General features: G+C 45.3%; 3 protein-coding genes across 15 annotated transcripts in view; 2 read left to right on the top strand and 1 right to left on the bottom strand.

Moving 5' to 3' along the window:
* Positions 1–675: 675 nt before the first annotated feature.
* Positions 676–13,609, bottom strand: LOC109905640 (lethal(3)malignant brain tumor-like protein 4). Of its 2 annotated transcripts, none has more exons than XM_031836729.1 (21): positions 13,330–13,609; positions 9,509–9,644; positions 9,262–9,439; positions 8,860–9,070; positions 8,613–8,730; positions 8,460–8,511; positions 8,172–8,266; positions 7,972–8,076; positions 7,707–7,842; positions 7,344–7,435; positions 6,992–7,220; positions 6,819–6,904; positions 6,475–6,585; positions 6,281–6,398; positions 6,052–6,151; positions 5,722–5,919; positions 5,490–5,600; positions 3,817–3,881; positions 3,540–3,703; positions 3,292–3,354; positions 676–3,079 (listed from the first exon to the last, which is right to left on the bottom strand). In XM_031836729.1, exons 1-21 carry the CDS (start codon positions 13,380–13,382, stop codon positions 2,951–2,953), a joined length of 2,550 nt encoding a protein of 849 aa, XP_031692589.1. In that variant the 5' UTR covers positions 13,383–13,609; the 3' UTR covers positions 676–2,950. The 2 variants fall into 2 exon arrangements, with proteins under 2 accessions (XP_031692589.1, XP_031692598.1); XM_031836738.1 differs by having other exon boundaries at positions 9,509–9,639; positions 13,330–13,607.
* A 468-nt stretch (positions 13,610–14,077) lies between these two features.
* On the top strand, positions 14,078–16,377 carry LOC109905646 (transmembrane protein 244). Of its 3 annotated transcripts, none has more exons than XM_031836757.1 (6): positions 14,078–14,253; positions 14,759–14,892; positions 15,174–15,253; positions 15,334–15,459; positions 15,772–15,816; positions 15,964–16,377. In XM_031836757.1, the coding sequence occupies exons 1-6, from the start codon at positions 14,221–14,223 to the stop codon at positions 15,975–15,977; spliced, it is 432 nt and encodes a 143-aa protein (XP_031692617.1). In that variant the 5' UTR covers positions 14,078–14,220; the 3' UTR covers positions 15,978–16,377. The 3 variants fall into 3 exon arrangements, with proteins under 3 accessions (XP_031692617.1, XP_031692605.1, XP_031692612.1); XM_031836745.1 differs by having other exon boundaries at positions 14,089–14,253; positions 15,960–16,377; XM_031836752.1 differs by having other exon boundaries at positions 14,099–14,253; positions 14,759–14,844; positions 15,960–16,377.
* A 5,131-nt stretch (positions 16,378–21,508) lies between these two features.
* LOC109900281 (protein tyrosine phosphatase non-receptor type 3) overlaps positions 21,509–26,041 on the top strand; it is a 35,726-nt gene continuing 31,193 nt past the window's right edge. For 3 of the 10 annotated variants that reach the window (XR_004211824.1, XM_031836721.1, XM_031836694.1), the window contains exons 1-4: positions 21,536–22,594; positions 23,686–24,759; positions 24,992–25,117; positions 25,218–25,260. Coding sequence is in view for 9 of the 10 variants with exons in the window: in XM_031836721.1 (XP_031692581.1) it covers positions 24,691–24,759; positions 24,992–25,117; positions 25,218–25,260 (238 nt within the window). In the remaining variant the exon portion in view is untranslated. Of the gene's footprint in view, positions 22,595–22,616; positions 24,760–24,991; positions 25,118–25,217; positions 25,261–26,041 lie in introns of those variants that run through there. The other 7 variants (XM_031836681.1, XM_031836688.1, XM_031836675.1 and 4 more) reach the window with 7 other exon arrangements.

The following is a 26,041-nucleotide window of genomic DNA, read 5'->3' as shown; positions in this document are numbered from 1 at the left end:
GTTGCCTATTTGACTTAACTCTATACTATGCGCACACTTTTCTTTTTGGAATTGTTTGATGTTTCAGAAGCAGTAAGCCAGAGCATTACGCTCTGTGAATGTTTTTTTGGTTTTAATATCCCAACTAGGGTCATTTTGCTGGACCCCACAAGGAAAATTCTACTTTAGGTTTAGGGTTTACAGTTAGAATTAGGGATTAGGTCTAGGGGGTTAAGGTTAGGGAAAATAGATTTTTGAATGGGAATCAATTGTTTGGTCCCCACAAGGATAGTTAAACAAGACTGTGTGTGTGTGTGTTAGCAAGATAAGCTGTGTCTGGTTGTGAGGGGTAGTGGGATTCGTTGGCTGGTTTGGGCCAGTCCCACAGTGATCCTAGTAGTTATTATTAGTTAGAACAGCAGCATACTGGGGGGATGAAGGGAGGAGAAGAGGGATTGGGATTGATAAATAGATTGGTGTGGGCCGGGATGGAGAAAAGCTTATGACATAACCAGGTGTGTCCGTGGACAGGACAGGTGTGTGCTTAGGTGTGGTGTCAGTTCCTGTGAATCTGAGACATGATACAGACATCACTGACAAGGTAATGATGACCACAGATCAGTGTGGTTAACAGATCAGAAGAGTGGATAACCAAGCCCTCAGGCAGTATGCACATTAGAAGAATATACAACCCCAGAGACTGCATTTCATTTATTCCATTCCACTCACACACTCCAGCAAACGCAAGCCATCATGTACTTACACCACTCACACCATCTCACAAGTCAACAGCACTTATCAATGCCCCTTAAATTCAAATACAGAAATCCCGGTTTTGAATATAAACTATATTGTTGATAAACACACTTCCAAGGTATCGCACGGAGGAGATTGAAAAAAATAATAGTTTACAAAAATCACTAAAGCTTTAAAAGATGAATTCCTCAGTTCAATAAAAAAAAATACATTTTTAATTTCTTGGAAAAGATTGGTATTGATTTGCATAAGCTTCCAAATAACCACTTCCTATAGGGATGCAGGGTGTCACAACCCCAGAGCTATAATACACTATTTACACTGTGTACACAAAGATCATTGAAACAGGAAACAATATTCATTCAGAACAAATTGATGAATTTTGTCTTTCTTTCTTTACGTTCCAATTTCATTAGTGTTTTACCATTAGCTCTAAAGCAGGTACATAGAAAAACATCTCTCTTCAGTTGAATTAGACCTGAAGTCCAGCTTTCCTTAAAGTTCCAATGCTATAACATTCACCCTTTTAAATAAACATCTGACAGGCGCACACACACACACAAACCAATCCTCTCCCTCCACCCAAGCCTTGAGACGTGCCAACCTCTTCCTGCCCTGGACATGTAGAGGAATGCATCCATCTGACAGAGAGGTAAACTACATGGTGAGTTTCTTTCACAACAATAAATAAGAAATCAACAAGTATTCCAGTAAAAACATGTATGGACTAATCTGGTTCCATCTGCTCAGGGCTGAGCACCATTTCCTCAACCATTATATAAAATAAAAATATATATAATATTAAAGGTGGACGCAGCGATATGACGTAGATGCTGAAAGTAAACAGCATTGTGGATCAATTCCCACAACAACTACGAGCGTTAAAGCGCGAGGCTTAACTTCTCCTCTGTTTTGATTCCCGGTAGCCAGGCCAGGGAACAGTGTGAAGCGAACCCATCCACATCTGAGGGGAGGACGGCTCATAGTAATGTCTGGAATGGAGTGAATGCAATGCTATCAAACACATGGAAACCAATACCATTCCATTGATTCCGTTCCAGCCGTTACTATGAGCCCGTTTCCCCCAATTAAAAGGGCCACCAGCCTCCTGCTCCGCAGACACTGTGTGTGACTGTGAGGTCCTGCATCTCACTCATCTCAATATCTGTGGAGCTGCTCGTGGCAACGTCATTTCACTGAGTCTACCTTCAAATTGAATTCAATATCAATACTTTAAAGATGCCTGAACTTTAAAGGTGCCCACTGCTCATTTCTTACTCACTCAGAAAAACATTTAGGTTCATGGGGCAATCTGCAGTTGCTACATACATTTTTGATTCTGGAAGAATATCTTATAAATTCCTCATGAGCTTAGTTCAACTGTCGTACCCCATCAGAACCCCAAAACAACAAATATAAGCTTGTTCATCTTCAATGTTGGTAAACAAAGTAAATGTAAACAAACACTGTATAGCCTCAAAACATCATTTTGATGGTCAGTCCTTGTATACATAGTTCTGTCTATGAATTTGAGAGTGGTAACATTTCTCCAGCCCCATCCATCCCTCAGCTTTTGGCCAAAACAGTGGTGGGGTTACGGAATTGTTATTGTTTCAACTCATAATTGCCCCTTTAAATTATAATTGTTGCTATGTTATAGTATAAAACACTTTCTTGGGTTGACTGTGATGTCTGTCTGACAGGTAAGATCTCAATTGCATACTCCTCGCGTCCTCACTCCTCTGGCTTTCTCATCCAATGGGTTTTAAGAAGGAGACGAGGAGAGGACGCGAGGAGTATGCAATTAAGATCTTCCAACAGACACCACAGGTACATCCTCTCTACTCCTCTACACTGACACCAAGTACATCCTCTCTATACTGACACCAGGTACATTCTCTCTACTCCTCTACACTGACACCAGGTACATCCTCTCTACTCCTCTACACTGACACCAGGTACACATCCTCTCTACTCCTCTACACTGACACCAGGTACACATCCTCTCTACTCCTCTACACTGACACCAGGTACATCATCTCAGATTCCTGGTGGCCATCCATTACATTGCTCTGACCTATCCTACAGGCTCAGATCAGTGCAGATGAAGACCAAAGAGAATAAGGTGAGGAGGCAAAGAAAGGAGATTAAACTTCTCTAGACTATTCAGATAGGGCGGTCGGGTGTGGGAGGAAATGAAGCGTCGGGGGGCGTCTCACTCCTCATCAGCGTTCTTCAGCATGAGTATGGCGTTGTATATCTTGAGGGCAGGGCCTAGTTTGATTGACAGGATCTTGACTATGTCTGCTTGGGTGAGAAGCAGGAAGGCCTCTCCATCCATTTGCTGGAGCGATACACAGAGACACAAAATAAGCTTCAACACAGAACGTGTGCGTGAGTGTTTGAATGTTAATGGCAGAATTTAACTTGACTTGGTTGCATTGTCATAGGATACACCAACCAGGAGCAGCAGATGAGAGGAGTGTGTGTGACTATTGTGATTCACAAAGTTTTTAAACACACACCCTTAAATGGTTTTTAAATGGTAGCTCTTACCTCTGTCCTGAAGGTGGCAGCATGCTCTTTGCAGCCTGGGAGCCCTTTGACAAAACTGGCCACCTGACCCACAGGGAAACAAACATTAAGACACGCACACACGATTAAAATGCAATAGGATACATAAAGCTATTGTATTGGGTGTATGTGTAATGTATGTGTTTTGCACAATATGTGAGTTTGTACAGTATGCGTAGAGCGCCTGTACATGTTTGTATTGCCTATGTGTTTATGTGTGCGTGTCTGACCTCGTCGGCGGTCCAGGTTGCAACTCTCTTAGCTGTGAGGCCCAGGACCTCAGGGAGCAGCTGGCAGTGTTTGTCCCAGCACAGAGCCACCCTGTGAGGGGGAGAGGAGGAGCCACCCGGGGAGAACACTGACTCATGGAGCGCCTGCTGGAGAGACAGGGAGTCTGGGGGAGAGGGAGGAGAAATGAGCTGTAAATATCTTCAATAGACATGCACAGACAATATATAATCCACACAGCGTTACACTCATTCTCTATTTCTGAGAGCAGAACTCTACCTTTCCCATCTCCACTCTCCTGCTTGACGACGTGCAGCTTCAGATACTTTGGGACTGGAGCAGACCTGTTGAAAGACAACATACAGCGCCTTCAGAAAGTATTCACACCCCACAAATCTTTCCCCATTTTGTTGTGTTACAGGCTGAATTTAAAATGAATGAATTAGAGCTGTGTTTTGTCACTGGCCGACACACAATACCCCATAATGTCAAAGTGGAATTATGCTTTTATTTTATTTTGAATTACTAATTAAAAATGAAAAGCTGAAATGTCTCGAGTCAATAAGTTCAGGAGTAAAAATGTGCTTAACAAATCACATAATAAGTTGTATGGACTCACTCTGAGGGCAATAATAGTGTTTAACATCTCTGTACCCCACAAATACAATTATCTGTAAGGTCCCTCAGTCGAGCAGTGAATTTCAAACACAGATTCAACCACAAATCCAGGGAGGTTTTCCAATGCCTCGCAAAGAAGGTCACCTATGGGTAGATGGGTAAAAATAAATTTAAAAAATAGACATTGAATATCCCTTAGAGCATGGTGAAGTTATTAATTACACTTTGGATGGTGTATCAATACACCCAGTCACTACAAAGATACAGGCGTTCTTTCTAACTCAGTTGCTGGAGAGGAAGGAAACTGCTCAGAGATTTCACCATTAGGCCAATGGTGACTTTAAAACAGTTACAGAGTTTAATGGCTGTGGTAGAAGGATGGATCAACAACACTGTAGTTACTCCACAATACTAACCATACTGAGAGTAAAGGAAAGAAGCCTTTACAGAATATAAAATATTCCAAAACATGCATTCTGTTTGCAACAAGGCACTAAAGTAGTACTGCAAAAAATGTGACAAAGCAATTCACTTTATGTCCTGAATACAACATGTTATGTTTGGGGGCAAATACAATACAACATATTACGGAGTACCACTCTCCATATTTCAAGCATAGTGGTGGCTGCGTCATGTTAAGGGTATGCTTTTAATCATTAAGGACTGGGGAGAGTGGTAAACCTAATGGAGATAAGCACAGGCAAAATCCTAGAGGAAAACCTGGTTCAGTCTGCTTTCCACCAGACACTGGGAGATGAATTCACCTTTCAGCAGGACAATAACCTAAAACAACAAAGCCAAATCTACACTGAAGTTGCTTACCAACTTCCTGAGGCCGAGTTACAGATTTTACTTAAATCTACTTGAAAATCTATGGCAAGACCTGAAAATGGTTGTCTAACAATGATCAGCAACCAATTTGACAGCGCTTGAAGAATTTTGCAAAGAATAAATGGGCAAGTGTGGAAGGTATGGAAAGCTCTTAGAGACTTACCCAGAAAGACTCACAGCTGTAATCGCTGCCAAAGGTGCTTCTACAAAGTATTGACTCGGGTGTGAATACTTATGTAAATGAGACATTTCTGTATTAATTGCCAAAAAATTTGCTAACATTTCTAGAATCATGTTTTCACTTTGTCATTAGATGTGCAGATAGGTGAGAGAAAAAATCTATTTAATCCATTTTGAATTCAGGCTGTAACACAATCAAATGTGGAATACGTCAAGGGGTGTGAATACTTTGGCATTGTACTGTCTTAGTAAACCAACAACAAACACTCTGCTCCATCATGCATTCTAGAGTTTGGTAGGAGAGAGTGGAGTCTGTGTGCTACCTCTTGGCCTTGGCTCCGTCGTTGATGGGCTCAGTGGAGCCCCCTGGTGGCTCACTCTGACTGCTGCACCTGGATTGTTCGCCCTCGTCAACCGTCGGCCCCCTAGTTACACTACCATAGAAACAACTGTTACCATGGAAACAAGTCCACAACTCCAGACTTTATTTGCAGTCAGATAAACAAAGTCATGGAAGCTCTTCCAAACCCCTTCTGTTACATGTTCCACACATACCTGGTCTGAGGGGAGTCGTCTGCAGGCTCGGGCTGCTCCGGTGTGGTTGGGCTGTTTGTCTGGGTGTGTGGAGGAGGGTCTGGGCGTCGCCCACGGTGATGAGGCCCACTCAGGGTCATAGGTCGTTCTCCACTCAGACGGTCTGGTACCTGGCCCTCCCTGTTCAGGTTCATCTCCGAGTATGGACAACTCACCCCACTACACACACAAGTTCAGAACAGGAACACACATCACCTTGCTCACAGATTACAGCACGCAGATCACAAGTCATTGTATGACGTGGTTTGATTAAAACTTTTTTGACAGTTAGTGTGTGTGTTTGTTACTGACGTGTAGTGGGTTCCGTAGCGGGGTCCTCGGATGTGACCTACCCCATTGCATCCTGGGGTAGGACAGCCCTGCCCTGGGAGGACCAGCATATCAGTGGAGCCTGAAACACAACACCGCAGAGTTAATACTACACACAGAGACACACATAAACAGATTGGGAAATATTTGTGGGTTTTAGCAAAGTTATAACCATGTCAATTTTTTGGAAGTGTGTGAGTGTGTGTCTCACCATTGGAGGGGTGTTGTAGGGGATGACTAGTCTTCTGACACCAGCCCACAGGGTGCAGGTCTGGGCAGTCAGCATCCACCCAGTAGTCGTACTCCTCACTCCAGCCATCAAAATGGATCTGAGAAAGACAGAGAGTTACACACACACACACACTACTCCACAATAATCATTCTGCACTCTCACACACAGCATACCCTCAGTCGGTGGTCCTCCACCTCTGCGATGGTTGCTATGCGGATGAGCATGGGATTCCTCTTATCGACAGCTTCCAGCTTCATTCCAGCCTGGAACCCATGGCACGGACGCTACAGGACACATTCAAGAGTTAACATCAGGTGATACAGATGGATTAATATGCATGTTTTGTAATGGGTGTAGCTGACATAAATAAAGACTGTCAGTGGACCCAGAACAGAGCCCTGGGGAACTCCATGTGAAATTCCCCCAGGCCTCGAAATCAACACCAACAATGTAATTTGCATGTGTCATATGTTTTGAGTGTCAACTCCATGTGTGTGCGAGAATGTGAGTCTCTTACCAGTTTGAAGGCACGTGCAGGGGCTGCCTGTGTGCCAGTCTCCTCCATGTATTTATCCCAGGAAAAACTCCTTGGGTGCTTATACTCTGAGAGGAGAAACCACAACACACACCCTTATACAATGTTTCATGGTGTATCCAAATAAAGCGTTGAAATATGTTTGTGTGTCTCACCAGCAGGGGTGGTGAGGGTCAGCTCAGCCTCCTCACAGTAGCCTACAGGGTGGATGTAGGGACTGCTGGCATCACACCAGTAGTCATAGGTGTCGTCCCAGTTGTCAAAGTGTATGAGGAGTCTGTTGTCAACAGCAGCCGCGATGGACGCTACGCAGATCAGATATGGGTTCTTCTTATCCACCGCCTCTAGCTTCATACCCGCACGGAACCCTGACGGAGTCACCGACTACACACACATGCACTCACATAGTTCATATACAAACTTACTTGAATGGACCGAAGGTCACCAACTAATTCACAACACAAACACACTATTAATGGATCCACACAGGCTGTCAGGTAGGCTCACCGTGTTGAGGCTCTTGAAGAGGTGTTTGGGGGCCAGCTGACCTCTGCAGTTCTTCACATACATGTTCCAGTTGAACTCCCCATCCTTACAACCTACACACAAAATGTTGAAGGTTATAGTTTTGTCTATCTACACACACATCATTGTACAGTCGGTAGAATATGCATGTGTGTCGGGTGTGTGTGTATGTGTGTCTGGTGTGTTTGTATCCGTGTCTGGGGTGTGTGTGTATGTGTGTGAGGTGTGTGTGTCGTGTGTGTGTGTGTATGCGTGTCGGGTGTGTGTGTGTATGTGTGTCGGGTGTGTTTGTATCTGTGTCTGGGGTGTGTGTGTGTGTGTGTGTGTGTGTGTGTGTGTGTGTACCTTTAGGCAGTAGCAGCTTGTGTCCCATCTTCTCACACCAGCCCGCCGGTTTCACATCCCAGGTGTCAGCATTTACCCAGAAATCATAGCACTCTGGATACCCGTCGAAATGAAGCCTTACCCTATAACCCTGGATCTGAGACAGACAGAGAGAGAAAGAGACAGAGAGGAAGGAACGCAAAGAAATGAGGGAAAGCGAAGGGTTAGTTGTTAGAAAGCAGACATTCCTCCTATATCTTATTGGTCTGACCTGTTAGACACGTACCTCAGCAACACTGAGCACACAGAACAGAGAGGGGTGACAGGGGTCCAGTCCTTCTAACTTCATCCCCACTTTGAAGGCATTCCTGCTCTGAGGGAACGACTGGTGCTGCGAGACACACACACATAACCCTCTTTCACATGTCTGTACAGCTGTGTGTGTGTGTGTGTCAGAGAGAGTATGATAAAGTGTGCGTGCCTCACCTCCTTGAACAGTTTAAGGGGGGCAGCTATAGCCTTCTCCTCCTCCATGTAGGAGGGCCAGCTCCAGGGTCGCTTCTTATTGGGTGGGGCTGTCACTGGGGGTGGGACAACAAAACAGTCACATCAGCCAATCAGTGACATGAAAACCAGCAGGATTGCAGCACTGACCCCTGGTCTACCTAATTGGACAAACTTTCCAACCCTTGTCATTCCCAACAAATCCATCCATCTATCCATCCTCTCATCTATCCATCCTCTCCCTCCCCTCAGTGTAATAATAGGACATACCTAGCTTTGCCAGCTTAGCAGCTCTCCTCCCTTTGACAGCCTTGGACTTGTCCTGTAGAGAGAGACAGTCACTCATCGGCAGGTGAGCTGCCACACACACACAACATCACAATGCTTTTCAGGACCAGCGTTGACCACATCTTCTATCGTCACCTCTTCCTCCTCCTGGTTGTCTTCCTCTTCATCACCAGAGTCCATGTAGATCTTCCTCTTCTTCCTCACTCGTTTCCCCAGTCCCACCTCCCCCCCCCTCCGCTCTCTGGGTGATGACCTAAACACATACGGAACAGAGGTCATTCTAGGAACTATGCTCATGTGATGACTGTTTTGGATCTTAACTGTTACTGCTATCAATATGCTTTCTAAAATACAGTACAGTAAGAACAGCTAACATGTTTACCTGCCACTGGAGGGCTGGACACAAATGGAGCTGCAGTATTTGCCCTGGAGGAAACTTTCCAGTGGACCGGAGCCCCCACATGACCTACAGCTAGCCATCACAGCCCTGGGGCCTGCCTCCGCCTCGGGGCCTACCTCCACCCTGGGCTCCTCCACCATGGGACCCTCCACAGGGGGACCCTCCTCTAGAGACAGAAGCACAGGGCCTTGAGCTGGGGGAAAGAGCAGAATAATATTGAAGCTTTGTAATTCTATGCCCCCATCTGCAGAGCACCCAGTATGTAGTATGCTAATATACACAGTGCTGACATATATCAGAGCTATGAGTCTAAATACTACACACCTGTATTATAAACAGTCAAAACGATGTTATAACTCCTTCATAACCATACGTTTACTTTACCCTTAGGTGCAAGTGGCTGGACATCCTTGGCTGCAGAAGAGGCTGCGCTGCTCTCTGATTGGGCCTCTGGTGGAGGGGTGGGGCTTTTCGACTGGGCGGGGTTCTGGGGGGTTGGCCCTGACTCTTTGACCTCTGGCTCTGTCACGATCTCCAAAGTTCCAAACTCTGTCATACGGAACTGAGAGATACCAGTCAGTCTACCTGTCTGTAGTATCCATACACACACACACACACACACACACAGTACCTTGATGTCGCTGCCAGGCAGTGTGGCGATGCCGTCCTGCCAGTCCAGAGCACCCATCATGTCAAACTCTGCCCCCTGGGAGGGGCCATCACTGGGAGGGGTGTCAGTCATCTCTCCCTGCTCTCCTCCTCCTGCACTGACATCAATCAATCAGTCAAAATCAAATCAAAATGGTATTTGTCACATGCGCTGAATACAACAGGTAGACCTTACAGTGAAATTCTTACTTAGAAGCCCTTAACAACAATGCAGTTTAAAAAACAAATATACCTAAAAAATACAAATAAAAGTAACAATTAAAGAGCAGCAGTAAAATAACAACAGCGAGGCTATATACAGGGGTTAGTCGAGGTAATATGTACATGTAGGTAGAGTTAAAGTGATTATGCATAGATGATAACAGAGCGTAAAGGGGGGGGGGGGGGCAATGCAAATAGTCTGGGTAGCCATTTGATTAGATGTTGAGGAGTCTTATGGCTTGGGTGTAGAAGCTGTTGACAAGCCTCTTGGACCTAGACTTGGCGCTCCGTTACCGTTTGCCGTGCGGTAGCAGAGAGAACATTCTATGACTAGGGTGGCTGGGGTCTTTGACAATTTTTAGGGCCTTCACCTGACATCGCCTGGTATAGAGGTCCTGGATGGCAGGAAGCTTGGCCCCAGTGATGTACTGGGCCATACGCACTATCCTCTGTAGTGCCTTGCGGTCGGTGGGAGAGGAGTTGCCATATCAAACAGTGATGCAACTAGTCAGGACGCTCTCGATGGTGCTGCTATAGAACCTTTTTGAGGATCTGAGGACCAATGCCAAATCTTTTCAGTCTCCTGAGGGGGGAATAGGTTTTGTCGTGCCCGCTTCACAACTGTCATGGTGTGCATTGGACCATGTTAGTTTGTTGGTGATGTGGACACCAAGGAACTTGAAGCTCTCGACCTGCTCCACTACAGCCCCATTGATGAGATGGGGCTGTAGTGAGGGCTGTAGACTCCTTTTCCTGAAGTCCACAATCATCTCCTTAGTCTTGATCGCGTTGAGGGAGAGGTTGTTGTCCAGTCAGCCAGTAAATGGGCGTGTTCGAGCGGGTACATTTTGTCTAGTCGGCGGTCACCTCCTTTCAAAGTGGGTTGCAACATGGGGATAAAAATGGTTTGACTTGTGCCTACATGTCGACTGCTTGAACTTGACAAAAACAGTGTGATCAAATGTTGTGCAGTTTTTGATGAAGTCGCTGCTGTTGCTTCTCACCAACTGCACCATGCATTATTTGTCAACCAATCATTAGGATGTTTTTGGTGGACCCATGTGAACGTGACCAAAGACGTGACTGAAACAGGAACCAACTTTTTTGCGATTCAAGCTATAGGGGACACAAATTAAAGTGATTTGAGACCTCTCTCTAACCAATTAATTGTACACATGTTATGTTTTCAGTTTGTGAGTGTGTGATATAGAAAAGTAAAGAAAAAGAAAAACATTTATATACAATAGCAGGTATGTTGACACTGCCATGTTGATCTGAGCCTTTCTGTTGGAAAACCATTACTTGGGCCGGAAGATACCAATATCGCGATTCTCGTTAAGATCATGGCAAGGAAACAAATTTCTTTAGGAAAGAAGCCCTATAGGTGGAAATAAACGGTATTATGTTGTCATCCAGAATCACATTGATTTATTTCCAAGCTATAGACACAATATTTTACATACAGCAGGATTTTAAAGGACCAAAGTGTTTTGTCTGCCTCGGGTTTGAATTTCTGCTGTGTAAAAAACATTGCGATACACAGCTAACCATTACAGTGTCCGACATTTGGTTGTCACAGATGCACCTCACCTGACTTTACTCGTTAACACAAAGTTTTGTTAGCCTTGCTACTTGAACACACCCAATCAATCAATAACCATACAGGTGTCACATCCAAATTACCTCGTACCCCTGAACATCGACTCGGTACTGATACCCCGTGTATATAGCCAAGTTATCCTTACTCATTGTGGATTTATTCCTTGTGTTCTTATTTTTTCTATGACTTTTCTATTTCTCTCTCTGTATTGTTGGAAAGGGCCCATCAGTAAGCATTTCACTGTTAAGTCTACACCTGTTGTTTAGGATGCACGAGACAAATAACATTTGATTTGAATTAAGACAGCACGCCCACTTCAGCAGTGGATGGGGAAACACTGCCAAATGACATCTGTCTGTCTCTCATGTTAAGACAAGATGTGTGGGTGTTTGTTCATGCAAGGATATGGGCTAGAATAGGTCTGTCTGTATGTTCTCAAAGTAAAACTGAAATTGCATCCATTTGACAGATCTTTCTCAAATGTCTATCTATGTGTTGTTTTCATTATATATAAGATATCTATGTCTGTATCTTTGTAATATTTTTCCACCCTGTACTTTAGGGACCACAATGGGAATAAGTCACTGACTGTATTTAGCCATCCCTGTTAAGTTTTTCAAATGAATGTAGTGTGTGTGTATGTATATATATTTTAATTAGCTAATAAAAACAATCAATCAAATGACATTATCCAAAATGGGGTACTCAAAAAATATCCCTGGCACAAAAAGTACAGATACCTGCAAGAAGTCAACCAGCGCGTGCAAGTCGGGTACTAAAGAACCGCATTCCATCGCCGCTAGAGGGCGACTGTTGTGGAATACATGCATGCACTTATATGAAGCAAAACAAGAAAATATGTAACTTTTTAAAGCTAAATATCAAAAAATAAATGCACAAGCACCCCTGCATGGATTGGCCTAGAACACAAGTATTGACAAACACCGTGAGACTCCTGTCAAATACAAGTTAAAAGAACAAGTTCAGCTTTTCCTTGTTTTAACAGTATCTTATTAAATCGGCTGTTTGCATTGACGCGGACAACAGCGATGGTAGAATAATCAATGATTTTAAAGAAAACAATGTGTTCTGCATAGAAATGTCAAATTTACGTGTGTTTTAATCAAACCAAGATCACGATATAACGTTTTCGCCTCGACGCTGCATCAACCCTATAGTTTGGTCAGAAATAATATTTTTTGACTGAAATATACGGATGGGAAGTAAACAATCAAGTGTGCTGTTCAACAGCTGTCAGTTTACGTACCCAAGTTTAAACCTCGAATTTATTCGACCATAAATAAAGTGTACGTGCGCCCATGATTAGCATTCGTCTTATACAAAATGGCGGAGCAAAGGAAGAGGCCACCAACACGTTAAAACTATGTAAATGACTCAAGTTATTTATTGAAACATATAATGCAGGGCAGTGTCTGTCAAATAAAACCAAATATATACCCTGCAATTTCATAGGTTAGTGTTTTCCCTCATCATGGCCATTTTCTTTACTTTCCCCTTGTCTCGGAATGTCAGCCAGCTAGCTGCCAGCTAGCTTGCTAACTGCTTCTGGCTAGCAAAGCGTCACTACGGTTCAATTCAAACTGGTAGCTAGACGGCTAGGAACTGGGACTAGCATTTTGGCTTGGTGTAGCGAAGTAAGGACAACCAGTAATAAATAAGTTTCCATGTTTTGAACGTTAGAAAATGCTTAGGAACGGACTTCCACATTAGTTGGTATGAATAAGTAAATAACCGCCCCTACACTGCCTTATTTGTTCAAGGCTAAAATATAGAATTGCTTGCTTTTAATTTCTTCAATAGAAACTTGACTCTCCGATTTATCTTTACGGTTTTAAATCACAGTACAAATAATAAGAACCGGTGCAAATTATAAAACGAACTATGCTTTATCGATTACTGTTGTTATTTGCAACATTTAATGTACAACAGCGATTATATTGTTTGAAAATTATGGAACTCACCTCGTTTCTGTTTTAACTCTTATTTTGAGCTGGATAGTGGATGCAATGCGCATGCGTTCAATGAACGCTGCCTGACAACTTTGGATCTCGGTAAACTTGAGCACACAACTATCGATGATCAATAGGTACAGCAAGGCGGACGCTTAGAGTGGACATATAGTTTATTAAATATTGTATTCATGCCTTGGGACTAGTCTTTCTCCCTCGTTTAATTTCAGAATCTCAGACAGCATCAAATCGGAGCGCAGGGGCGTGCAGAGTCTGTTTGGCGTGGCGCGCGATTTCCATTGTGGTCATGTCGCTGTATGCTGTCAATAACTCTTTACGTCACCACCAGTCAATATTGTCTCCATATGTTAAAAGAAAGATGACAGTAGACTAATCATAATCCCAATTTCTAGCTGTTGTATGAATTTGGCCACACTTCCAACCAGTAATTCAGCAAAAAAATAAGAACAGTCAAGTCCAGACGCCAAATAGGTCTACAGTAGTTAGACCGTAGTATTGATTACAACAAGGCCTATAAACTCGGAATGTTTTTTAATTGTAAAACGTGATGCCTTTTCATGTTTGTTATCTATGCCCAATCAGACCAGACGTCCGGAATAGAAGCTCTCTGACTTTGCTATTTTAAGGGTTAATTAATAAGACATCCCTACTGTTCTTATTACAAGTGAAACGTTGGACTGGAAGAGGCTACTGTAGTCTATTTGGCATGAGATGCAGACCTTCAAAGGCAGTGTCGCCTATAAATAAGCCTGCTTTTTCCAGTCGCTACCGCTAGATGGCAGTATAATGCTTTTTTTCTTACGGATTACACTGTAGCATCTCAGTTGCCCAGTCGCAGACATTATTCTCAACATCAGAAGAACGACAGATGCAAACCATGAGATGGCCTTCAGGGGTAAAGTGGCCGACACGAGGGTAAGAGGACTGTTTACTCGGATTTTTCATTCAGAAAAAATCGGATTATGTGCCAACCGGGCAGCCGTGGGTCAGATATGGACGCTGTTATAATAAAATACGAAATCATCAGGTGTCGTTGTTGGCGACTATGAAACATAAGCTATCAGCCTATCATTTATATTCAGCGACTGATATTTAATTTATCGTGAATGGTAAATGCAACAGATAAAGATCACTCAGTCTGTGCAAATTAAGGTCTTCTGTCCTCTGCTGCTCTGTCCTCCGCAGTGCGCATCCCCTGCAGAGTCTGTTGGAGTTCTGCCATGGGAGCTTTTACACCTGCTGAATGATCCACTGTTCAGTTGACAGTGATGTCACGGCTTTGCTACAGTGTCTTGGCGGCTGATTTGAGTATAGCCTAGGTCTATGATTTGTGATATATTATTATTGGGATGAATGACTCTGACTCTCTCGATCTCTTTCTCTCTTTCACTCTCTCTTTCTCTCGATCTCTCTCCCCCAGACAGTGCTTGTGCACCTGCTGCTATGCCTCGTCATATTCTACTCTCTCTACTACATGATTGGGAGTGTGTGTTTCGGCGCGTTCAGGTGCGACACTTTTCTTTTCCTCTCTCTGCGTTCACGTGTGGTTATTGGGTAAGTGACCTTGCTGGAACGGTGAGCTGTCCTCAGGCGGCTTCTATAAACCTGGTGCCAGGTGACAGAAGTGAGGAGGGACAAGAAAAACAAGAAAATATGTAACTTTTTAAAGCTAAATAGGGATTCGTATTCGTGGAATACACAGCAACTATTGGTCTGTTTTCATTGATTGGAATGACAGTCAGTTTCAACCACCCTGGTTCCCTCCTAGCTCCTCCTTTTGAATATCCTGTTTGTTGTTTGTTTGTTTTATCTGCTGCTCTTCTGTTTGCATTCAGGTTGGATCACTTTGATGGACTTATTCCCTTTGACTTTAAGACTGAACCAACCAATTTGGAGTCCAACTCCAAATACCTGGGTGAGTGAAGATGTGTATGGTAGTGTGTGTGCGCGTGCATGTCCTCTACATATGGTTACAGTCTTATATTGTTGTTCCAGTGAACCTGCTGTCCATGGAGTTGACCTATTTCTGCAGTGGTCTGCTGTTTGCAGCCGTGGTGAGGAGATGGGTCTGGGACTACGCTCTCACAGTCACATTACTGCACGTACTGCTCACCAGCCTGGGTGAGACACACACACATACACATGCCTGAACTCACTCACACACACAGGCTTAACTCAGAATGATCCCTTGCTGGCAGAGCAGAGTGCTCAGGGCCAGCTTTGATGACATCATGACAGGATGGGAAGTGGGGTTAGAGTTGAGAAGCAGCTGGGCCCAAAACAAGGCACATATATTGACCCTATCCCATGGTCTTCTTTAATTCCCCTTCCTCATGTGTAAGGATTGGATGGTCTAGCTCTAAAGCAATACGATACACTCCCCATCCTTAGTTCTGTGTGGCATATTGCCTGTTTTTAATGTGTGTGTTTCAGTGATGTTGGAGTTTCCCTTGGTATGGCAGTGGTGGCTGGCCCTTGGTAAGACCTGTAACTCACCCTCACTTCACCCACAAATGTTCTGTTTTATTGTGTGAAACCTTCTGAGTTATAGACAAGAAATTGGTTGTGTCTCTTCTTTATTAATGGTTTTATGTGTGTGTGGTTGTATGTTTTGTTTGAAGGCAGCGGGTTGTTTCTGATGATCTGTAATGGTCAGCTGATAGCTTACTTCACCTGCCAGAGTGACCAGAGTTACCCCACCTTCAACAGCTACTGAGTACACACACACACTGACTAGAGTTCTTTGCAGTGAGTCCGGTGGAAATGGAGGGAAACCAAATGTTCCTGTTGACTTGGTTACCTGTTTGATTGTTGCACTTTGTTTCTGTTGGACCGGCTTCCCAGACACCAATTGAGCCAAGTGATTCTCCAATGAGCAAGCTTTTGAGTCCAGGAAACAGCTTGTATATGTCATATCTGTAGTATGTAATATCTGTAGTATGTAATATCTGTAGTATGTAATTGAATGTTAATCTTATGTCAGACAATGTTAATCATGTAATTTATCATCTTAGAAGTATTAAACCAGCTGTAACCTCACATCTGGGCTGGCTCTACACACACACACTTTTTCTTATCACATCCTGGTTTAAGCCTAACCTTAACCACAACCCTTACCCTAACCACAACCAGTACCGTAACCTTAACCACAACCCTTACCCTAACCACAAGTCTTACCCTAACCTCAACCCTTACCATAACCCTAGCACCTCAACCCTAACCTCAACCACAACCCTTACCCTAACCTCAACCACAAGTCTTACCCTAACCACAACCAGTACCCTAACCTCAACCACAACCCTTACCCTAACCTCAACCACAAGTCTTACCCTAACCTCAACCAGTACCGTAACCTTAAGCACAACCCTTACCCTAACCACCATCAGTACCGTAACCTTAACCACAACCCTTACCCTAACCACAAGTCTTACCATAACCTCAACCCTTACCATAACCCTAGCACCTCAACCACAACCCTTACCCTAACCACAACCAGTACCCTAACCTTAACCACAACCCTTACCCTAACCTCAACCACAAGTCTTACCCTAACCTCAACCAGTACCGTAACCACAACCCTTACCCTAACCACAACCAGTACCGTAACCTTAACCCTTACCCTAACCACAAGTCTTACCCTAACCTCAACCCTTACCATAACCCTAGCACCTCAACCACAACCCTTACCCTAACCTCAACCACAAGTCTTACCCTAACCACAACCAGTACCCTAACCTTAACCACAACCCTTACCCTAACCTCAACCACAAGTCTTACCCTAACCTCAACCACAAGTCTTACCCTAACCTCAACCACAAGTCTTACCCTAACCTCAACCCTTACCCTAACCTCAACCACAAGTCTTACCCTAACCACAACCAGTACCGTAACCTTAACCACAACCCTTACCCTAACCACAAGTCTTACCCTAACCACAACCAGTACCGTAACCTTAACCACAACCCTTACCCTAACCACAACCACAAGTCTTACCCTAACCACAACCAGTACCGTAACCTTAACCACAACCCTTACCCTAACCACAACCACAAGTCTTACCCTAACCTCAACCACAAGTCTTACCCTAACCTCAACCACAAGCCTTACCCTAACCTCAACCACAAGCCTTACCCTAACCTCAACCACAAGCCTTACCCTAACCTCAACCACAAGCCTTACCCTAACCTCAACCACAAGCCTTACCCTAACCTCAACCACAAGCCTTACCCTAACCTCAACCACAAGTCTTACCCCTCAACCCTAATCTTATGTTTTTTAAATATGTTTATTGTATTCTATTGTTTTAAGGACAGTGATAGTACCACTGATAGTTGGAGTGTAGAGGTGAGACAGATACAGAGGGAGACAGAGAGGAAGGGCTGAGACGGGATTCGTGATCATGTCACCAGGGATGTATGTGTTCCATAGTCCGGGGGGCTACCACTAGTCTGGGGGGCTACCACTAGTCCGGGGGGCTACCACTAGGCCACACCGACACCTTATAGTCAACCCTAACGTTGGTTTATCCTACTTCTCTCTTTGACCCGTAATGGGATGAAGCTAGGCTCCACCTGGTTCTCCCTTTGACCCAAGGTGCAGGAGGCTGACTCCGGGCGTGAAGGATGTTCTCAAACATCTCGGCCTTACTGCGACTGTGCTTCTACACCTGCATTGCTTGCTGTTTGGGGTTTTAGGCTGGGTTTCTGTACAGCACTTTGAGATATCAGCTGATGTACGAAGGGCTATATAAATACATTTGATTTGATTTGATTTAGAACGGGGGCTGAGGAACAGAGAGAGAGAAAATAAGAAATAGGGAGCAAGATAAGTGTGCAGTGGATAGAATATGCTAGTTGAAAAGTAGCTGAAAGAAGAGAAAGAGAAAACACTCACCAGTCCATGAAGCATCTCATAAAGTACACTCCCCAGCCAGCCCCCACCAGGTGGCCTAACAGCACCTCTGGCGCCAGATACTCAGGGGTTCCACAGAAGGTTTGCATAGTCCCACCCACAGACATGCCCTCTTTACACAGCCCGAAATCCATCAGAACCACATGACCTCCACTGTCCAATAGGATGTTCTCTGGCTTCAGTTCTCTAAGGGGGGGGGGGGTACAGAGGGTTAAATCACTGTGGAAAATGCGCTCTCTCATTGTGTGTGTGTGTGCACCTGTAGACTATGTTGAGGGAGTGGAGGTAGCCCAGGGATGAGGCCATCTCTGCAGAGTAGAATGTTACTCTGGGAAGGTTCCCTCCCTCTGGAGATGGTAGAACAACTCTCCTCCATTGATGTAGTCCAGTATGAAGAAGAGTGAGAGAGGTCTGGAAGGAGAAGTGGAGCCCCACCAGGAATGGATACTGCAGTCCCTTCAGCAACACACCTCTCTACCATCACGTCTCTGCTGGAAGGAGAGAGAGAGAGAGAGGGATAGATAATGGATATAATTGAATGGAAATAGAATATAATGGGAATAGAATGGATGCCACCTTTCCAACAAGTCAGTTCGTCAAATCTCTGCCCTGCTAGAGCTGCCCCAGTCAACTGTAAGGGCTGTTATTGTGAAGTGGAAACGTCTAGGAGCAACAACGGCTCAGCCGCGAAGTGGTAGGCCACACAAGCGCAAAGAACGGGACCACCGAGTGCTGAAGCGCGTAGCACGTAAAAATCATCTGTCCTCGGTTGCAACACTCATTACCGATTTCCAAACTGCCTCTGGAAGCAACGTCAGCACAAGAACTGTTCGTCAGGAGCTTCATGAAATGGGTTTCCATGGCCGAGCAGCCTCACAAACATAAGATCACCATGCCCAATGCCAAGCATCGGCTGGAGTGGTGTAAAGCTCGCCGCCATTGGATTCTGGAGCCTTGGAAACACATTCTCTGTGCGTAGATGAATCATGCTTCACCATCTGGCAGTGCAACAAACAAATCTGGGTTTGGCAGATGCCAGGAGAACACTACCTGCTCCAATGCATAGTGCCAACTGTAAAGTTTGGTGGAGGAGGAATAATGTTGTGGGGCTGTTTTTCATGGTTCGGGCTAGGCCCCTTAGTTCTAGCAAAGGGAAATCTTAACACTACAGCATACAATGACATTCTAGACGATTCTGTGCTTCCAACTTTGTGGCAACAGTTTGAGGAAAGCCCTATTCCTGTTTCAGCATGACAATGCCTCTGTGCACAAAGCGAGGTCCATACAAAAATGATTTGTCGAGATTGGTGTGGAAGAACTTGACTGGCCTGCACAGAGCCCCGACCTCAACCCTATTGAACACCTTTGGGATGAATTAGAACGCTGACTGCGAGCCAGGCCTAATTACCCAACATCAGTGCCCGACCTCACTAATGCTCTTGTGGCTGAATGGAAGCAAGTCCCAGCAGAAATTTTCCAACATCTAGTAGAACGTCTTCCCAGAAGATTGGAGGCTATTATAGCAGCAAATGCAGGACCAACTCCATATTAATGTCCATGATTTTGGAATGAGATCTTCGAGGAGCAGGTGGCCACATACTTTTAGTCATGTAGTGTACCTGTTATTGACAATGCTTTATAACCCCATAATAACGCATTATAGCAGTTGGTGAGAAAATGTGTTAGGCCACCGAGCATTCAAACACGAGAATATGAAAACACATAGTTGTAACTACATGTTCTTTAACTCTGGTGGCTGCGGTTTGAAGAGTTCAGCACCACTGACAGCGCGCGCTCGGGAGGCAGGCTTTTTACAACAATCCCACACGCGCTCCTGTCAAAAGACCTCTCTGACGTAGGCCTAATTGAGTTCAAGGCACCTCTGTAGGCAACATTATTGTGTGGGCATTGGGCTCAAGTCACTCATCCACATAATCCTGACAGGGGCTCCCGCGCTCCCCGGGTGTACTGTCGAATCAACGCTCCTATCAATGGAAAACCTTCTAAAACGCTGTAAGAGCTATGCATGGACAGACAATGCTACTGCTTTGGGGAATGTGTGTGTGTGTGTGTGTGTGTGTGTGTGTGTGTGTGTGTGTGTGTGTGTGTGTGTGTGTGTGTGTGTGTGTGTGTGTGTGTGTGTGTGTGTGTGTGTGTGTGTGTGTGTGTGACCAGTCACATGCTCCCCACGGTAAGCACGGGGAGTTGGCTCAGGTCTAAACCCTACCTCCGCCAATCTCCCCGTGTGCCCCCTCCAAAAAGAAATTGCGTGGGCTGCCTCTCGTGCTTCCGTCGTTGAGCTAACTCTTCGTATAGTCACCGTTCCGATCTCGCTGCCTCCATCTGCTCCCTTGGACGGCGATACTCCCCGGCCCGTGTCCAGGGTCCTTCCCCCTCCAGGATTTCCTCCCATGTCCAGCCCTCCTGGCCACGCTGCTTGGTCCTTCTTTGGTGGGGTGTTCTGTAACGCTCGTCGTCGGTGGAAGGAAGAGTGGACCAAAGCGCACCGTGGAAAGTGTTCATGATATTTATTTACAAGAAACACTCAAACAAAAAAATAACAAATCCGAAAACGAACAGTTCCGTCAGGCACAGACACTAAACAGAAAATAACACCCCACAAAACCTAAACGGAAAATCACAATTTATATATGATCCCCAATCAGAGACAACGATAGACAGCTGCCTCTGATTGGGAACCACACTTGGCAAAACAATTTTAAAAAAAAACAGAAAACATAGATTATTTTCCCACCCGAGTCACACCCTGCCCTAACCAAACATAAATGTGGATCTCTAAGGTCAGGACGTGATAGTCAGACCATGCTGTTTTCCAAACTACCCCAGGAAGATACAAAGGTCAAGGTCAGACTTCATCTGCTTTGGTCCAGATACAGGTACACTCTGTTCAGAGTCACTACAGACTGTAGGCTATATAGACCTGTCTGAGGAGGAATGACTACTGTCGATTTACCACACTCAACATTGACCTGATCTATGACCTCTGACATTCAACCTTCCTCTCATTGGCCATTTAGAAAACACATGCTTGCATTATAATGGACCTACACTATATATTTATATAAATTATAATGGATCAACAATATATATTTATATAAATTATAATGGACCTACACTATATATTTATATACTATATATTTATATCAATTATAATGGACCTACACTATACATTGTCAAATAACTCCCCCTTTTCTGGCCTGCAAATTGATTTTGACAAACAAATCAGTCCCCCCAAAAAATCTGTGCGGCCCTCGAACCAAAACGTTTGCCCACCCTTGTCCTAGGTGGGCCAGAGTGTCAGTCGATTTTTTTATCCTCCCTTGTACTTGATTGATCAATTAACGCCATTGATTAGTTAGGATCTCCACTCACCTGGTTGTCTACACAAATTAATTCGCCACGAATTGAAAAAAAATAACGAACACCCGCTTCAGCAGTACCTCGTTTTCCCTGTAGATGGCAGCAGGACCCCAGAGAGGTTCCATGGGAGTAAATTACAGGCTGTTTGACATTGGATTACAACATATTCTGTTAGGACACAGACCGGTACATTGATAGTAATGTGATTGTCTCGATCGGATAAGAAAATCACATTTTAATTGGGGATGTAATTAGACAGGTTTCATTCTCTTCATCTGCCCTGGAATGGAACAACTGGAGATATCTGACTTTAAGAATGAGTACAGATGAACGAGGAGAAGAGACAATGAGATGGAGTCATTTGACGATTGAGATATAGCAGAGGAGATAAGGAGATGACGCTGCGAGCCCCTGACTGGACCATGGATGAGCCTCCTCACGATAGGACATGTGGAAGCTATGCTGAGACACCATTCATTTTCTCATATGAATAAGTAACATAGGCTACTTCAAGGAAGGAAGGAAAGAATGATTCGTTCCCAAAGTAGTCACAATGAACAAAACCGGAGGGACTCCACTCTTTTGCGGACCAGCCAAGAACCTAGACCGAGTTTCACTTTCACATCTCTGGAAGTTGAGCTTTTTTTCAAAGTATATTCCACCCCTTGTTCTGGTGAATCAGAGTGTCACTCTACAGTTCTGTAGGGCTGCGTGAACAAATGACATGATATATTCTTCCTCTGATGAAAGAATATGATCTGCTGTAGGCTACAGCGGGGGTGGTTGAGGACCAGAACACGCATCCATCAAGGCGGGAGCGCGCATTGTGAAGAGGCGGGGCAGCGGGAATATCTCTTTCCGGATATTTACCTCCACCTGCCCGCGCGACGCGCCCAGTTCCAAGGTTTTTAACAGCGGTAGTATCAACGGACATAACAAAGTTCCCAAATCCAGGACTACTGAGGTATTTTAACTGATCTTCTCGAGCTAGATTGTCTGTGTTCTCATAACAATCCTCCAGGATCAACTTGATATCTGAAGTGAAGTAACGTTAAAGTTGCTGAATGGCATGTTGAGCGTAGCAGCAGAAGAACCTATAACATTTACGTTTATGTTGGTCGTTCATAGAGCCTACTTAGTTTAAAGTTCACGTCGAGGCTGTATGTTTCAAATAACGTCCAATATACTATATGGTAGGTTATCTTATTCTCCGTGTTAATCATTGCGATACACTAGTTTAATCGATAACCGAGATGACGTTGCTCATCTGAAAACAAGTTCGCCAATGCAACCAGGTGCAAATCTCAGGCCTAGTTGACACACTTTAAATAGGCAATGTTGTATACCAATACTGCCCACTCAACAGTCTAGACTTGGCAAAAAACTCTGTCCTAAAATAGTTTAGGCAGCTCAGTTCTAACTGGTGTGAATGTCATTATCATCATGGAAAATCAGGCGTGAGAGAGTGCTCTACTCACTGTAATGTATTCAAAGTATTCAGAGTGAGTCCAAACATTAACGTGTGTGTGTGTGTGAGAGAGAGAGAGAGAGAGGCCTACAAAAATACCTGTTCCACTCCCCTCAACCTACATTAACAAGCACACACAGGGCTGTTCTTAAAAGCATGGGTTAGTGGGTTGATGCCCAGTAGAACTGGTGTGTAAAAAAAAACTGCAGCTCGTGTGTGTGCATGTAGATCTGAGATCAGTTCCTAGGCCTGTGGATGGACCAGCTTGTCTCTGACAATGTTTAACATTCTTATCATTCAGCAGTCTGCACAGGGCAGAGGAGAGAACAGGGAAAAAAGGACATGTTCAGACTCTGGACAGATAATAATGTATTACCAACATACACACTGCATTACTCATTGTAGCATGATACTGCTCCACACACACAAATTACTCACTGGGCCTGTGTGTGTGAAGTACAAAAGGGGCTGTTCACTGCAGACGATGTCATCCTTAGGGAGGGGCTAAACTACATGAGCAGATATCATCACAGTTTCCAGAGTCTGGAGGTGTTTCATTAAGATGTGTGTGTGTTATCTCTCCCCAGGTTGTGGAGAGATGGACTGAGGGTCGTGTCAGTGTGTGTGTGAGTGAGTGAGTGAGTGACGCGTAATTCAGAGTGCAAAGACACAGAGTCCCGCGTCCCATTGTGACATAGCTACGCGGCTCTGAGACCACTGTCTGCAGGGGGAACACACAGCCATAACGGGTACCTCCCCAACATTCCCAACCAACGCAGCTCTGAGACCACTGTCTGCAGGGGGAACACACAGCCATAACGGGTACCTCCCCAACATTCCCAACCACCGCAGCTCTGAGACCACTGTCTGCAGGGGGAACACACAGCCATAACGGGTACCTCCCCAACATTCCCAACCAACGCAGCTCTGAGACCACTGTCTGCAGGGGGAACACACAGCCATAACGGGTACCTCCCCAACATTCCCAACCAACGCAGCTCTGAGACCACTGTCTGCAGGGGGAACACACAGCCATAACGGGTACCTCCCCAACATTCCCAACCAACGCAGCTCTGAGACCACTGTCTGCAGGGGGAACACACAGCCATAACGGGTACCTCCCCAACATTCCCAACCAACGCAGCTCTGAGACCACTGTCTGCAGGGGGAACACACAGCCATAACGGGTACCTCCCCAACATTCCCAACCAACGTGGCTCTGAGACCACTGTCTGCAGGGGGAACACACAGCCATAACGGGTACCTCCCCAACATTCCCAACCAACGTTGCTCTGAGACCACTGTCTGCAGGGGGAACACACAGCCATAACGGGTACCTCCCCAACATTCCCAACCAATGCGGCTCCACATACTCGTCCCTCTATTGATTTGAATGTGTTGACAGTTGGAGAAATAGCTTGAGCCGCATTGAGAATTAGAGTATGAAAGCCAATGGTCCAATATTCTAGAATACTGCTGTGCCGGGACATTGTGGACACTGATAGACGTGTGTGTGTGTGTGTGTGTGTGTGTGTGTGTGTGTGTGTGTGTGTGTGTGTGTGTAAGAGGTTGAGTAACCCGCGGTAACAGACATGCCCAAACCTGATCTACTGTGTTTGGTTCAACTACTGGACAACACTATCCAGACCTTTACAGTCAACGTGAGTACACACAGTCCTGAGTAGAGTGGGAATGATAGACTGGGAGACTCAGATCTCAGCTTCCTAATGATAGACCAGGAGACTCAGATCTCAGCTTCCCATTGATCTCAATACACAACCTTGACCTGGAGAACACACTCACTAGAAAGGCTTTACCAAAACACACTGTACTGCAATATCACACATACACACTGACTGACTTCCGGTATAAGGTGTGTTTTGCGTCTCTCAGAAGCAGGATGCAGGTGAGGTTTTGCTGGAGCAGGTGTGTAACCAGCTGGGTCTGCAGGAGAGACACTTCTTCAGTCTGCAGCTACGAGACTCCAACACCACCATCGTCACTCAAACACACTCTCCTGTGAGTAGCTACACACACACATTTAGTGAATACTCTAAAACACACACAACAGATGGTGAATGTAGCATTATGTCTTTGATTAACATAGTTTGTCTTGCAGAGGTGGCTGGAGGCCAACAAACCACTGAAGAAGCAGCTGAAAGGTAAGAAACACTAAATGAGACCTTAGCCTGAGCCCAGTGACGCCCTACTGTTTAGCCTGAGCCCAGTGACGCCCTATTGTTTAGCCTGAGCCCAGTGACGCCCTACTGTTTAGCCTGAGCCCAGTGACGCCCTACTGTTTAGCCTGAGCCCAGTGACGCCCTATTGTTTAGCCTGAGCCCAGTGACGCCCTACTGTTTAGCCTGAGCCCAGTGACGCCCTACTGTTTAGCCTGAGCCCAGTGACGCCCTACTGTTTAGCCTGAGCCCAGTGACGCCCTACTGTTTAGCCTGAGCCCAGTGACGCCCTACTGTTTAGCCTGAGCCCAGTGACGCCCTACTGTTTAGCCTGAGCCCAGTGACGCCCTACTGTTTCGCCTGAGCCCAGTGACGCCCTACTGTTTCGCCTGAGCCCAGTGACGCCCTACTGTTTCGCCTGAGCCCAGTGACGCCCTACTGTTTCGCCTGAGCCCAGTGACGCCCTACTGTTTCGCCTGAGCCCAGTGACGCCCTACTGTTTCGCCCGAGCCCAGTGACGCCCTACTGTTTCGCCTGAGCCCAGTGACGCCCTACTGTTTCGCCTGAGCCCAGTGACGCCCTACTGTTTCGCCTGAGCCCAGTGACGCCCTACTGTTTAGCCCAGTGACGCCCTACTGTTCAGCCTAGTGACGCCCTACTGTTCAGCCTAGTGACGCCCTACTGTTCAGCCTAGTGACGCCCTACTGTTTAGCCTGAGCCCAGTGACGACCAACTGTTTAGCCCAGTGACGCCCTACTGTTTAGCC

This window comes from Oncorhynchus kisutch, linkage group LG2, assembly GCF_002021735.2.
Source record: "Oncorhynchus kisutch isolate 150728-3 linkage group LG2, Okis_V2, whole genome shotgun sequence".
NCBI lineage: Eukaryota > Metazoa > Chordata > Actinopteri > Salmoniformes > Salmonidae > Oncorhynchus > Oncorhynchus kisutch.
The sequence above is the reverse complement of the archived record's forward strand: the minus strand, read 5'-3'. Positions and strand labels throughout refer to the sequence as shown.

Coding starts and splice junctions, on each gene's coding strand:
- LOC109905640 (XM_031836729.1), bottom strand. CDS start 13,382: ATGCGCATTGCATCCACTATCCAGCTCAAAATAAGAGTTAAAACAGAA. Junction 7,843..7,971: donor GTGTGCTCAGTGTTGCTGAG/GTACGTGTCTAA, acceptor TGTCTGTCTCAG/ATCCAGGGTTATAGGGTAAG. Junction 3,704..3,816: donor GGAGAGTGGAGATGGGAAAG/GTAGAGTTCTGC, acceptor CCTCTCCCCCAG/ACTCCCTGTCTCTCCAGCAG.
- LOC109905646 (XM_031836745.1), top strand. CDS start 14,221: ATGGCCTTCAGGGGTAAAGTGGCCGACACGAGG. Junction 14,893..15,173: donor CGTTCACGTGTGGTTATTGG/GTAAGTGACCTT, acceptor GTTTGCATTCAG/GTTGGATCACTTTGATGGAC. Junction 15,817..15,959: donor GCAGTGGTGGCTGGCCCTTG/GTAAGACCTGTA, acceptor TTTTGTTTGAAG/GCAGCGGGTTGTTTCTGATG.